This window comes from Salvia hispanica, chromosome 5, assembly GCF_029641045.1.
Source record: "Salvia hispanica isolate PSC_SH4W2 chromosome 5, Shi_PSC_v1, whole genome shotgun sequence".
In the NCBI taxonomy this organism is placed as follows: Eukaryota; Viridiplantae; Streptophyta; class Magnoliopsida; order Lamiales; family Lamiaceae; genus Salvia; species Salvia hispanica.
Genome location: NC_142696.1, coordinates 40,182,952 through 40,198,184, shown reverse-complemented (window position 1 = coordinate 40,198,184; position 15,233 = coordinate 40,182,952). Strand labels below are relative to the sequence as shown.

At 36.6% G+C, this 15,233-nt stretch overlaps 2 protein-coding genes and 2 non-coding genes across 6 annotated transcripts; 2 read left to right on the top strand and 2 right to left on the bottom strand.

Annotated features, from left to right (window-relative positions):
• Positions 1–2,504: 2,504 nt before the first annotated feature.
• LOC125187940 (putative E3 ubiquitin-protein ligase ARI2) lies at positions 2,505–7,026 on the bottom strand. 3 transcript variants are annotated; one of them, XM_048084621.2, is made up of 7 exons: positions 6,708–7,026; positions 6,042–6,074; positions 5,595–5,874; positions 4,826–5,306; positions 3,925–4,473; positions 3,671–3,845; positions 2,505–2,909 (listed from the first exon to the last, which is right to left on the bottom strand). In XM_048084621.2, exons 1-7 carry the CDS (start codon positions 6,855–6,857, stop codon positions 2,898–2,900), a joined length of 1,680 nt encoding a protein of 559 aa, XP_047940578.1. In that variant the 5' UTR covers positions 6,858–7,026; the 3' UTR covers positions 2,505–2,897. The 3 variants fall into 3 exon arrangements, with proteins under 3 accessions (XP_047940578.1, XP_047940576.1, XP_047940577.1); XM_048084619.2 differs by having other exon boundaries at positions 3,679–3,845; XM_048084620.2 differs by lacking the exon at positions 6,042–6,074 and having other exon boundaries at positions 3,679–3,845.
• Positions 7,027–11,037: 4,011 nt separating this feature from the next.
• LOC125191459 (small nucleolar RNA snoR116) lies at positions 11,038–11,124 on the top strand. The gene has a single exon (XR_007171141.1). It is a non-coding gene; the product is annotated as a small nucleolar RNA snoR116 (small nucleolar RNA).
• Positions 11,125–11,401: 277 nt separating this feature from the next.
• Positions 11,402–11,525, top strand: LOC125191479 (small nucleolar RNA SNORD14). Its single transcript, XR_007171158.1, has one exon. It is a non-coding gene; the product is annotated as a small nucleolar RNA SNORD14 (small nucleolar RNA).
• Positions 11,526–12,544: 1,019 nt separating this feature from the next.
• LOC125187942 (4-hydroxy-3-methylbut-2-enyl diphosphate reductase, chloroplastic-like) lies at positions 12,545–14,938 on the bottom strand. Its single transcript, XM_048084622.2, has 9 exons — positions 14,555–14,938; positions 14,219–14,418; positions 13,829–14,140; positions 13,678–13,752; positions 13,479–13,584; positions 13,299–13,393; positions 13,030–13,218; positions 12,870–12,956; positions 12,545–12,772 (listed from the first exon to the last, which is right to left on the bottom strand). The coding sequence occupies exons 1-9, from the start codon at positions 14,790–14,792 to the stop codon at positions 12,719–12,721; spliced, it is 1,356 nt and encodes a 451-aa protein (XP_047940579.1). The 5' UTR covers positions 14,793–14,938; the 3' UTR covers positions 12,545–12,718.
• Positions 14,939–15,233: the final 295 nt, after the last annotated feature.

Genomic DNA, 15,233 nt, shown 5'->3' with positions numbered 1-15,233 from the left:
AATCCTTGGCATGGACATTTTCAGAGATAGAAAGAAAAGGAGGCTGAAATTGTTCCAAGCAGATTATATCAGGAAGGTGATAGAGAAATTTCAGATGAAGGATGCTAAGTCAGTTTCTGTTCCTTTGGCAAGCCATTTTAGACTTAGCAAAGATCAGATGCCTAAGTAACAGATGGCATTGATACCATATGCCAATATAGTGTGCAATGTAATGTACTTGATGATATGCACAAGGCCTGATGTTTCTCATGCTATCAGTGTGGCAAGTAGATATATGGCTGATCCCGGCAGAGAGCATTGGAATGCTTTGAAGTGGATTTTAAAATATCTAAAGGATTCAATGAATGTTGGTCTGAAGTTTGGGGATGGAGCTTGGTCAGAAGGTAGTGAAATTCTTAAGGCTTTTGTGATTCAGACTATGCAGCGAATTTGGATAATAGAAAGTCTCAGAGTGGTTATGTCTTCACTCTATATGGCACAACAATTAGTTGAAAGTCAAACTTACAGCCTGTGGTTGCTCTATCTGCAACCGAGACTGAGTATATATCTCTGACTGAGGCTGCAAAGGAAGGGAAATGGCTACAAGGAATTCTCCAAGATTTTGGCATTCATCAAGATGGAGTGAGGATCAATTGTGACAGTAACTCAGCAATATGTTTGGCAAAGCATCAGATGTTCCATGAGTGAGGAGCAAACATATTGATGTGAGGAGGCCTTTTATCAGAGATGAAGCCCAGAATGGGAGGATTAAGGTAGTGAAAGTTCCAACTGAAGACAATGCTTCTGATATGTTGACAAAGTCTTTGTCAGTTTCAAAGTTCAAGCACTGCTTGGAATTGGTAGAGATTGTGGAATGTTGAGGTTCTGGGTTGCGGTGAGAAGGGAGTTAGATGTTGGTCTGGTTTGCAGGATCAAGGTGGAGATTTGTGAGTTCTGCTCCTACAAACTCAGTAGAGCATCGGGCTTAATCAGTGAGAGCCATTTGGGGCTCGAGTGAGATCAAGAATTGAAGTGTTGGAAGTAGTCGTTGGTGTCTAAGCGGTTATAACTAATTTTTGGTTTCAAGAAGTTAGTTAGTTTTCACACTCTTGTAATCCCACACACATATATAAGCTAGATGCTTAATTGTAGAAAAACAGAGAGCACACAAATACACACACATTTGATAGAGGAGCCTAACTTGTGATTAGCCATAGGCGTTTCAATTGTAGAGTGTGAGAGTCTTGTTTGTGAGCTAGATCAATAAACTCCGATATACCTTCTCCGTGGATGTAGGCAAATTCATTGCCGAACCACGTAAGCCATTGTGTGTTTTAGTTTTCTTGTTCAACATCCGTGAGTGTGTGAGATCGGCGGCACAACCACAACAGAGTGGACCCAAGTTAATGATACATTTTCTTTCTTTCCTACCTCACAAGTGGAAGTCCGATGTTAATTCCAGCCCATATCGATGATGGATCTTCTCGTCTTGTCCACCCACGTGTGTGGGAGCGTGTTAAAATCTCTTAAATCTGATCTCACATTGACTTGATGATAATACTATCTCATCTATATAAGTGTGGATAACCATCTCCGTCTTATGAAGGGGTGAGTGACCAATTTCTAATATGTTTGTGACCAATTTTAAACCTTAGTTACAAATTTGGACATAATGCATGACAAGGTGGCACGTACTCCCAATCCTTTAGGGAGTGTTCGGTTTGCAAGATTGTATCCCGGATTAAATTAGTAGTGTGTTTGGTTTATGAGATTTAGTCACTCAACTCAATCCAAGATGGATAATCATGAGATAATTAGTCATAGCTAACCCTCTATGACTAAAATAATCTCACAACTCAATCCTAGATTATATCTTGTTTTTATTTTATCTTGACAACCGAACACCACCTAATTGAATTGGTCACAAACATATCAGCCAGTTTTTGGATGTACTCTTCTTCAGCCATATCTAGCTCTTGGTGCATCCTTTTAGGCATGTAGAGGCGAACCTACACTAGTCCTAACACCGAATAAATAATCAGCATTCGGTCACATTGTAGTTGCAAGAATGTACACATATAGTCATATGAGCACGGGCGAAGGTGCAGCCGCGCCCCTTGATGCTTCAGTGCGTACCATTTGCGTGGATCACATGCCTTCAACTTCATCTTGGGGACAAACAACGCGTGCAGCCACTGTTTTTAAGGTCATATTTCATGGTTAAGACGGAGGAGGTAGTCAGTCTTCTACAAAGAACGAACGACGGAAGGAAACACTGTCACAACTCATTCTTTCACCGCAATCTCACATTACAAAAACATTACCTTCCACCATCACCTATGTTATATGGATTATGACCTATCATTTTGCTTTAAGATAAATTTGGAGTATATGATAGTAATATTAATATTTCACTGTATTTTATAAACAATTTTAAGACTTCATTTAAGCAGCAGAGCTAACCCAGCTCATACCAACTCAAAAGAAGCCGGTTCACTAGAAAAAGCAACAAGTATACGTTGCAATTTGCATAAAATTTGCCCCCCTCTTATTAATAAATTTTAGCACCACAACCAAAAATACCATCCAACACTTCCCTATACATTAGAATACCATCCCAAAAAACCTGTACATAGTTAAGCTACTTTACTTCCGTACTATATCTAAGGATGGTCGGGGAACTATATACGCTAACCGGGCAAAAAGGGCAGTTAAAATCTCCCAAGTAAATCGTCTCTCAAAATACTATGTTTTCATATGATCTCTCCATGCACAGTTTTATTCATAATTGTAAGCATTTACTGGATGAGCTTCTGCAGGCTTGTTGAGATCAATGATGCTACCAGTGTTTCTTTCTTTTCTAGGGCGCTTCCGTGTCAGCTGAGAGCACTTGCTTGAAGTCCCAGGCTGGCCAACTTCTACTGAGTCCCCTACATAATGTATGACAGAGTGTCAACAGAATGCAGTAACTGGTTCATTTTGGAAAAACTCACCAAGAGATGTGGTAAGCTTCGGACGAAGAAATGGACATGCGAAAGATAGTTCAACATGATGAAGGCTTTAAACACACCGGGAGCGACACAATAGATATAGAGTTTTCAAATCCAAATTGGGCTTGTAACACAGATCAAAAAATAGAATAGACCTACATATCAAAAATTGACATGGTACTTGATATAACGAAAGATGTTCTTATGTAATTTTTGATCTTCACACAGTCACATTCATTGCTAGAATTAATGAACAGATTTAGGAATCAGAAGTAAAAACAAAAACTTAAAAGTATTTAGGCTATAAATTCATTGGTCTTTAATTAATTCTCATAAAGCCATGACTTATCTTATCAAGAATGAAACCCAAGTTTCAGATCCCTAGCACACTAATTCTCATAAGTCATAGACTTATCAAGAATGAAATCCAAGCTTCAGATCCCTAGCACACTACTTCCTTAGTTGCAAGTATTTACATTGCTACTCTCATATGATGACAGTGGTCCAACAAAAGGAACTTATCACATTATTGACCACATGGCTAATAAGCTTAGCTACAAGTCCATGCAATGGTAACAAACAGATCAGGTGAAGATCTAAAGCAAAATGGTCAACCATTACCAGACAAATTGCAGTATAACATTAATATCAATATCATTTCCTCACTTCATGAATATAAAAGGTCAGAGGTAAATTCAAACCGCTTTACCAATGGACTGTCCAGCTGCCTCCTGACAATTACCATTGCTATCTGCTAGAGTGTTCCCTCCAAAGGTTAGCTCATCTGCCTTCTCTATGCCTTTTGACTGGTAAGGAGCTATACTGTGAATGGTATATTGAAGTGAACCCAATAGGTCATTCTCAATACACTCATACCTGCATGATGAGCAAGAGTAAGTTTCATCATTCAGGTATTATATGGCCCTTCGGCCCCTTCCTGGAAGACTTAACTCACATTTTTTTGCAGAGGTTATCAGTGATAACAGAGAGATTAATAACTTGCATCCTCATTTGCATGACTTCTTCCCCTTGATAGTCATCAAATGGCTCCTCGAGAAATTTGGATAGCCTCTCAACATTTGACTCAAGCTGCTGCTGCTGGTCTTCAAATAAATGTTGCTTTAATTCCCTCTCCTTTTCTGTCATCTCGTCGTTAAAGAACTCATTACCAAACATGTAGAAAGCAAACGGATAAGAATAAGAAAGAGCTCGTCTCGATCTAAACAGTCTGTAAATGCCATTAGTAACCCAGCTGAAATCTCTTAACGTTGAGTCTTTATCTTCCAACCGTGAAACCTTTGATTTGATTTTGTCCCTCAATTTAGATTCCTGCTTAAAGGAGTCTGTGTGAGCTTTATAACGATTATGATAATGCATGTATCTGTATAGGTCTCGTTTTGCACGCTCAGCCTTCTTCTCACCATCTTCTTTGTAACGGCCACAACTATGATTAGCAATATGCGACCAAGTGTGATCTCGGCCAGTAGCTCCGCCGCACAACCAACTACAGAAGGAAATGAATAGTTTAGAAGATATCGGGTAACATGAAATTTAAATTGTAAAACTGCAAGGCTATATACATGAGAGTATCCATGGCATAAGCTTGCACATATCCTAATAACACAATTCTCATTTTTGTTATCAAATGTATACCTTTTGCACTCAAGTACTATCAGGCAAACACTATAAGTGACACCTCAAGCAATTAGTAAATTGCACCTTATTTTTCTTGCAGAAAACAGCCAAATTAAGCCCAAGCAGAAGCAAAGAGAGCATTACACGACTTCAAGCCACAAACCATTCTTTTAGGCAGTAGAGTTTTAGAAGCACAATTTCAACACAAAAGCATATCTTACCAAAAAGCTTGCCCACATATGCAACTAACTAGGTTGCAACCACCATTCTTTTCAACTGGTTTGTGACACTTCGGACAAGGCTTCGTATGCACAGTAATCCAATTGACGGTCTCAGATTCATCACGGCATTTCTTTATCCAGAGTTCCCACATAGAGCATGAACAAGGGGAATGGGCTTCTGATGAGCAACTAAAACAAAACTGTAAACCACAATAACACTCTACCTCACAAAACTCATCATTTTCTACCCTTATTGCATTCCCACAATGAGGTGTACTGGGACACCATTTAACCATTCTGTTGTCTTCAATGTATGACTCAAGAAGGAATCGGTCAAACTTCTCTGCCAAATCAGGGTGCTGTACACTAACTAGATCTCTAATTATAGTTTCATCACAGATAGCGTTACATTTATGGGCCATACATCTAATCCTCTTGCTTTGACCCTCATTTATTTTGACAACGAAGTGCCCTGTCCAACCTGAAATTGTTTCCCATATACAAGTACCAATATAGTCAATACCAAACCAGTCAAGGCCAAAAAATCTATAGTAGTACATAACTACGTAAACCAATGAACATAATGAAAGTATGAATTATATCTTTCAGAAGATGCAAAGGTAAAAGAATAATAATCCAGAATGAGGTAGTACAAATTTATGATACCGCAGAAGAAATAGCAAACTCTGATGAACTTAAGTCCCAACTTTCGAAGTGCAAAACATAGGCTTAGAAAGAATTTTAAGCAGATGAAGAAAAAGGTGCTTACAACTATTGCAGAAGGAATGGCCACAGTCCATTTTGGTCATATCTTTCACTGGCACATCATCTATACATATGCTGCACATCACTATAGAGAAAGGGTCATCAGGATCTAGGTCAACAATCTCAGTCATCGAAACACCTGCTTCAGAAAACATGTGAGATCTTCCTTTCTCAACATAAACTGCCGTTAATTTCTCAACATCCCATCTGTAGTGAATGAGAAGAGTTCTGGCATGGTGTTCCCTCACTGATAGCAAGTCCATTACAGTCTGCAGATCTTCTCTCTGCACAGACAACAATTTCTTAATCTTCAGTTAAGTTACAGCATTGTCATTTGGGTTTCTTACTCAAACCACATCCAAAAGTTCAAAAGAGACCTATCACCAAAAATAAGCTACACATAGCATATTTTAACTGAAGAGAGGATTAACAAAAATATGAAGCTCCACACCTGAGCAGCCAACAGTGACGCTTTTGTGATAACCTGCAAATAGCCCAAAGGGACAACATTCTAAATCAATAAACCAAAGCATGAATAGTTCAAAAACGCTTCAACCGCTATGGCAGATGTCAACAGGTTGTAGTAAAACCCAGAAGAAGAAACATCAACATAAATGAGAACATCCATGTCCATGGTCATGGTTTTGATAAGCGAATGGAACATGTCAAACAAACAATTAGGCAACAGAGAGCAATAATTTGAAGTTCATACAGCTAACCGTGTTAATCAATGAAACCAAAGACGACTAGATTCCACAAAACCCTTCAAAACCATATAAGTATGAAACAGAATTCCATATAACATACTACCACACCACAAATCCGACCAATATATTTCTTAACTTCAAACAGCACAATTTAACTGCAATACAAAACAGAAACAGAAAGATGGAATGAAAAAATTAATTAAAAAATCAGCTTTTTATCCTCGGGAAGCACGGAAAAGGATCAAAATTATTAAAATTCCGCTTCTGTACATGGCAAAATCTATACTTCAAATTCACTAAGCAAAAATCCCATCGTCCATCTCACAAGTTAACCAAATTCCGAACTCAATAGTTAAAATTAAAATTATTTTAACGTGCATTGTGAAAAGCAAACGTAAAGCAGCACAGACCTTCGAATAAGGGGGTTTGTGCGCGACCCACTGATCATCTGAATCATCGTTTTCAAATCCGTCGAGCGATTCCGCGTCTTGATCGGAAGAATAACTACAATCATTCTCTTCGCTGCCGTCGTCGCTCATATAGTAATCTTCCTCCTCCATAATTCACTTGTTATTATATCAATTCTCTCTCTGCGTAGCGCAGAAACTAACTGCGGCTATCCAGAAACAAAATTGAGTAGAACAAAGATCGCGATCAGATCGGCGGCGGCTCCTTCCCGGGAAAGTTTGAAGAGAGTGAAAGAGAGGAGCGAGAAAATCTTAAAAAATAGGTCTCAGAGAGAGGGCTTATTGGGGTTATATAAATATTTACGACGTCGTCGCGCTCAAGTGTACTGTTCTCCATACGACGCCGTTGCAGTGTAATTAGTTGCACAATCTCAATTAGCTCGCTAACGGAGGCATAAATATAGACCAAACTTACCATATTAATGTATCAGTACCAAATTTACAGGTCCGTTTCAAATACTTTTTACTCATAAATTATATATTAGGTTATGCTACAAAATTATTAAATTATAAAAGTATGTCAAATACAAAATAAATTTCAAAAGTTTCAATTTTCAAATAGTCATATGACGATCTCGAATTAGCCGATTCCACATGATAGGATGTAGACGATTCGTACATGTGACTTATGCCCGGCTAAATGTTGTCATCAGTTATGAACTCCTATTGAATTTCACTTTGATTGATTGATTTCTAATAATATTTCAAGTATATTAATAATTTTAATTTTATTAGAATTTGATTGATTGAATTCTCATAATATTTCAATTAGATTATAATTCAATCACTTTGATTGATTGATTTCTAATAATATTTCAATTATATTAATAATTTTAATTTTATTAGAATTTGATTGATTGAATTCTCATAATATTTCAATTAGATTATAATTTTAATTATATTAAAAATGTACTACTAACTACAGTTAATCTGATTCAGCTTCTCACATAAATTATTGTATTACCAAAATCAAAACTTTACATCTGGAGATTAAACATTCCATTGCTAGTATATTTTGTGTTAAATCCAAATTTAGAAAGGTCCAATACCTTTGACTTAAATTTTAGGGTAGTCATAAAAATGTGAATGGTTAATGGCATAATGCAAGTTTCATATTTCCGATATCTAAAAAAAATTTATTTGAAATGGTTTTTCATTTTTAGCACTTTTTATTTTTAATTTTTCCCATCGTAACAGGAACCTATGCGGCGATTCCGAATTGCCGGATGGTTCGGCTGTTCCCACGATCCGGTTTAGGTTCAGCGAAATGCAAAACCGAAGCCGTTCAGCGAAATGCAAAACCAGAACCGGTGGTTCCGAATCACCGGGCGGTTAAATTAGCAGTTCAATTAAAATTTTAAAAAATATTTTATTATTCGTAATAATTATTATTTTTATTTAAAAATAAATATTCACAAATAAATAAATACTATAACTTCATGATAGCCTATAAATTCTAAGAAATCATTCTTGATTGTTTCTCTTTTACGAAGACATCCTGGTATGTTTTATGTTTCACTTTCAACATGAGACAAAATATGTTTGAAGAATTTTTCTTTTAAATTACATGTTTAGATCATTCACCATCTTTTTCAACGTGGAATATAAAAGTTTCTTTTGTCCTCTACTTTTCTTTGTTTTTTACATTTTATTATTCACTAATTTTATCTTTGTTTTTTCTAAGATAAATTAGCATCAACTAGAATAATTTAGTTAGAATAGTTTAATTAAATTTGAATATTGCATGTTGCTCATAATTTGTACTCCCTCCGTTTTATAGTAATGGAGACGTTTATTTTCGGCACGGAGATTAAGAAAAAATGTGTTAGGTAAGTTAAGTAAAAGGAGAATAAAGTGGAAAATGAAAAAGGTAAAGAGATGAAGAGAGAAAAAGTAAGAAAGAGTAATGGAGGCGTGGAAAAATGTGTAGACTTTTATAAAAAAATGAAATGACTCTATTACTATGGAACGTACCAAAATTGCAAAATGACTCTATTATGTAGTAATTTTGTATAATAATTATATACATAAACGAATCGATAATGATAAAGAATTAATGAATAATATCCCATGTAATGATTTTGTTGTTGAATTATACTAATAGAAGATATAGTACTAATGTAGACAAAGAATGATAGAGATATATTATGTAGTTATAAATAATGATTTTTATCCAACATCGAGAGAAAGAGCAACACATCAAAAAAATGTGTAGCTATAAAAGAGAATCATCCAATACACTCACTTCCATCAAGTGTTGACATTTTAAAAAACTAAAGTTCTAACTTTTAGTATGACCAGTTGACTTAAAGAAATCAATCTTCTTAAAAAAATTTAAAAAATAATCGACAAAAAACCAGGTTAGCCGATACTGGCAAAAACCCGGCGGTTTCAGGTCGTGAGCCGGAACCTTCAAATTTCTTGCCGGGCTGGTTCAAGTTCAAGCCTTTTTTGAATCGTGAACCGCCGGTTCCAGTTGAACCAGCGGTTTTTATTGCATGACGATCTAAGTCTATAATTAGAATTTTCAGAATCGGCGATTTTTATTGCATGACAATATAAGTCTATAATTAAAGTTTTAAAGTTTATTTTTAAAAAGTGGATGACAATTTTTTTTAAATTTTTTAGTTTCGTGCAGTTAATTAAGAAAATATTCTGAACGGATATTACTTTATTTTACGAGTGTCTTTGCTACATAGCTTCACGATCCTAAACATTTTACACTTGGGCTCGTCTGGTAGCCCTTATTTGGTATGAAACACCCCTTCCACCATGCCTAAACCGTCGTTTGGTAGCTCTCATACCAATCACCCGGAATACAACAGGTGGGTTTCAAACTTACATATACTCCTATCAGCGCAAGAGTGTCAAGACTATCAGAGTGAGGAGTGGTATTGGTTTTCGGCTTTCACCGATTACGCTGAAAGGAAGCTAATTGTAACAAATTGCCCTCTGAAGCCGTTGAAAAATTTCCGTTTTGTGAACCGTTGAAGGTCAAATTTGGTCGCCACCGTGTGTAAAAATCTACAGTCGTCGGCGAAGGTCTCTTTTTAAATTTGGGTTGAAAGCCGCTAATGTCCTTGTTCACGGTGGAGAGGGTAATTTAGTCTTAATTGGTTTTGTTTCCTACACACAATGACTGAACCAAACAATACATACAAGCCCAATCAGCTTACATGGGTTGAACCAAACCTTGTATAAATCTATCAGCCTACTTAGGAAAGCCCATTATCAATGGGAGCATGTTAATATTTGTTCCGGCTACGCCCTTACTCTTTTATGTGTTGGTGTATCATATTTTGAATTATTTCCAAAATCCACGTCAGCATGCCAGGTTGAAGCTTAGTTCCAAACAAGGCCTCGATCATATAATTACATTTGTACTCTTAGGAGTTTCAGACTCCATCTCCACCTTATACTAAATTTAACGGGGTTTGAGCCTCAAATGGGCTTCTTAATTTTATGTTTTTCACCTTCCTTTATAAGAGTGAACTCCATAGTTTTACTTTTTAGGTTCATACTTCATAGAAAATGACAAATTACATTAGAGGTGCTTTGAGAGATCATTTTATCATTGTGCCATGAAGAATAATATAAAAGTTATTTTCCTCATTTCATTATCACTTTCCGAAACTTTCAAATGACCGAGTTTATTGCCAAACGAGAAAAGCAAACAAAAAGATTGGGGTTCCAAAAATTGGCATTCAAAACGTTAACAAACTTAGTAATATCCTCCGTTTTGTAAAGGCCCAATGAAATCTAAGAATATAAATATAAAATTATATTGACCTCTTCATCTGTTTTGCCCAAGATTTTCGGTAGCAATTAGCATTTGAACTTTAGAATTATGCACTTAATATACAAAAGTAAGTTTATTTACTCTATGTAGTTCCATATTTTAGCATATAATATAATTTAAATTTCATTGAAGTCGTCTTAAAATCATTTGATAGTACTCATGTTTTAAGCCCGATTTCCAAACGGGTCAGACGAAGACGAAGCATCGATTAAGCCCAAATACCATGATGAATAAATCCAAGGGCATTTATGTCAAAAGATACATTTAGGGTTTCTGACCTCAAGCCTTAAATACTCAATCAGGCGAATTCACAAAAATCATCATCTCCCTTCGCCCCTCTCTCACCCAATTAACAGAAATTTGCATCGTTAAATTTATTTAGCCGGTGATGCATCTGATTTCCTTGATGTATCGATCTCGAATGTCTCAGAATTTATAGTTTTATTCGTAATTTTTGTGTGATTTCATGGAAATCGGCGGTGATGTCGCAACATATACCATCAAACTATGAGAGCCTTCGTTATTGGCTTGTTGATGCGAATTACTAACTATTCTGAGCCTTGATTTGATCTTATTTTTTCTATCTTGTTTGCTTTGAAAGTCGGTTTTTGTTCCAATGAAAAGGCAACGTTTTAGAGTCGCTGGTGCATTGTATTTTAATGGTGTTTTCATCGCTGTACGTTGCCGAGAGGAAAATCGCAGGGTGCTGAGATTCTGGCATTGGCTTGTTTACCCTTGAGCTTATGCATTCAGATGCGCCTACAATCAATGTTATCCCCAATTATTTAATCCTTTTTTATTTTACCGATTGTTTGGTTAGTTTGTTTTGGAGATTAGAGCGCAATGATGCTAAAATGAAAGGCTTGTTTCTCAAAACATTCGCAGTGGCCGCCTAAGTGCTTTCGCCTTCGCCAGGCTTGAGAGCATATGCTGCCTTTTTCCTTCCTTGGATGTCTGACCTGCTCTCTCTCAATGTTTTTTCATTTTCAATATTTTATTTCAATTACAAATACAAACATTTACTCAACTAATGTTTTGTCACAATAGTATTCCACGAATATTGTGCATTTACAATGCGCCAAAAAAAGACTCATTATCATTTTTCAACAATCATTTTTATTACTCCCTCCGTACTAGATAATTTGTCTCAGTTTTTCATTTTTTCATTTCGGTCAGTCCCACATAATTTGTCCCACTTCACTTTTACCACTTTTGGTCATTTTTGGTAGTGGACCTCATATTCCACTAACTCATTCCTACTCACATTTTATTATAAAACTAATATATAAAGGTAGGATTCACATTCCACTAACTTTTTCAACCCACTTTCCATTTTTTCATTACAATTCTTAAAACCCTGCCCGGTCAAAGTGACCTGAATTATCTGGGACAGAGGGAGTATATTCAATATTGATTTTTAATTTAAAACTCCAGTAAGTGAAATTGAAAAATTAATGAAAATTGCAATATAATTAGTGAAGTATTTGAAAAAATTGAATACTTAAAATCAAACATTAAATAAAACCCTCCCAAATTTCTTTGATCAGATTTTTTTGAAGTTGTTTGTGAGTCCGTCCCTTGGTAATATCCGAGCCGTTATACATGACGATATTGTCGTCCATCAACTTTCTAATTACTCTTTCGATTGTTGTGACATTCAAATTGATCAATAAACTAATCATCTTGATCATATTGATTCTATAACACTAAGTTACACCCACACGTAAGTTTTTGTGCTCGTTAGAAAGGCAAATTGTTTGCCGTTCAATAGTTAGGGGCAGAGATGGTAAAATTATAGACATTCATGGTGTTCTGCTTCGAACAAAAGAAACAATTATTCGGAAAAGATTAAAATGAGTGATATGATTAGGATTGGGCGTATCAACTTAATGCGGTTTCCACATAGATCATATATTAGCACTATACTCCACTAAATAGTTACCGCGTACACCTGCGTTGAGTTTAAGTTCTGTTTGTGGTATAGCTCAATAGCTCAGTTTTTATTTTTCAATGGAAATGCATAACGCGATGCGTCATGAGCTGAGTCGGTAGCATAGATATAATAAACTCATACTATAATACTATTAAGTATCCTGATGCAAGAATCCATATATATATATATATATAAGCATCGTAATGTCGACTATATTGCATACTACTCTTGGTCACGCTTGATCTCAAAAACCTTGGCTATGATATCTTCAATAACCTGCTTAGCACGTAATTAAACACATGACCATCATCCACATCAATAAAAAGAAGTACTACTGATTAGTGAGTGAATAAAAATTAAGAATGAATAATACCTTATCCGGAGTTGATGCACCAGCTGTAATGGCAATGTTGATCGGACCCTTTGGCACCCACTCCTCCTTCTCCACCAACTCCCCGTGCTACACACACCACATTAACTCAGTTATACTCTTATAGTCTTCAAAATAAAAAAAGATGTAGAAATAAAAGTACCATTAGCTTGTGAGTGATTCGGTTTCCTGGACCAATCCTCTTCTCTGAATCAATCCAATAGGAGAGGATTCCGCGCTCCTCTGCAATCACCTGAAGGGATGCAGTGTTGCTGGAGTTCCATCCTCCTATCACCAGCATCAGATCTACCTCCTTGTCGTCCACCAGTTTCTGAGTTGCATCTTGCCGCGCCTAACATTAGTATTTTACAGTATGTTTAAATATATCATAGATGAATATTATCATAAGCGATTATGAGAAGAAGAATGTACTTGGGCTGCGTCACAGATAGTTTTGGCACTTATAAAGTGGTTGCTGATGTTTTCCACACCGTATCTGCGCATCATGCTGCTCTCAACTAATTTTCCTGTAGATATGTTTCATATGGACTGTGTGTATATGCCGATCCAGATTAAAAAACAAAGAGAAAGAGAGAAGTTGCAATTGGTTACCAATATCCTCTGTCTCTCCCTTCAACATAGTAGTCTGATTCGCGATACCAACTCTCTCCAGATCTTTGTCTGGATCAAACCCGTTGGATATCGCAAACTTGAATTTCTGTACATGCAAAAAAAATGTTGATAGGGGCCTACTGAACTTGTTTTCTTACTGTAATTAATATAGCATAGTAAACTAGTCCAACTCCCTAACCTCGAGAAAGGCCTCTTTGGTGGAGCTGGACCCATCAAGTGCCCCACCTAGAATGTAATCACAGAGATATGTTGCCTGCAACAAACTAAAAGAGAAATTAACTACTCCTATTGTATATGTAAAGTTGATGAAATAAAAGGTGGTAGATTACCTCTTTGATGTTCTTGACTATTAGATAGGTGCCAGCAAATGAAGCAGTAGCGATAGTCTCTTCATGCGCATATTTACCGTGGATTATCGACGTGTATTCCCCCTTCCTGTGCTTTTCAACGCTATGCCAAACCTTAGCAACCCATGGGCAAGTTGTATCAACAATCTCTACATTCTTCTGAGTCAGCAGCATCATCTCCTGCACCGGAGCTCCAAATGCAGGCAGCACCACCACGTCGCCCTTCCCCACCAGATCAAATTGCTTCTTCCCGTCCTTCACAGGGAGAATGTTAACCCCCATCTCTCCTAGCGTCTGTTCAACATTGATTGCAAGCTTAATCAATCTGTTGAGAGATTTAGATGAAGATGATCTAAAGGACTAAGAGAAAACCTGATTAACAGTGGGATTGTGAATGATTTCATTAGTGAGCCAAATTGTGCGATCCGGAAACTGATGTCGAGCTTCATAAGCAATTCTCACAGTGCGCTCAACTCCCCAGCAGAATCCATAAGCTTCGCCCAGCTTCAACGTCACCTCGCCCCGTCTATACTCTTTCCCATTCTCCTTCAATTTCTGCATCAAATTATCACCTGAAATTCATCCCAAATTCAAGTTTACTATTTCAAATTTTACTTTTCCACATGATTTCAGATCTGCAGTAACCAATTCACATGCAAATTAAATTAGTATCTTAGTGAAAAATGAAGTGAACAAATTAATGCATACTTGAATACTGGTCGCGCATTCGCTTAAGACTTTCGTCCTTATGCCCATATCCGGTGCGGTTGTAATCATTTCGTCTCATGAAGTTGTGACGGAAAATTTTGGGATCAAACTCGGCGGACTTCGACGGAGCACCTTCTCCGGTCAGGGGCTGGGAGGATGGCCTCGGTTGCGGAAACGGAAATTCATTGCGCGCTGCAGCTGAGATGAGGGAGGCTTGCAGTTGCAGAGAGATCGGCATGATGATATTAATATAGTTGAAGCTAGTTAACTCAAGCGCAAGTTAGAGAAGAGTTTGCTCAGTGAGTTTACGTTGCGCCCCAATGCGCAATTTATAAGGGAATCATTTTGATATGTTACTTAATCAAATGTAAAACTGAATATTTAAAGAATAAAATAACTGCACAACTTTAAAATTAGTCAACAAATCAAAGTAAACAATATATTTTCTTTTATAATCTCATTGGAAAATATTAGTAGACAGTCTTTTCAACAAAAAATCACTAGTTGGATCAATCACTTTTCCACTTAGGACTAAGGGATCAAAATTGATGAACTTTTATAGTTGAAAATCACTAGTTCAAGTTCTTATGAATATATTTCAGGAATTCAGGCAGTGTTTTGTCATATAAAGTTTGCGTAATCACAAACAAACGATTTTAAACACACCACCCATCATATA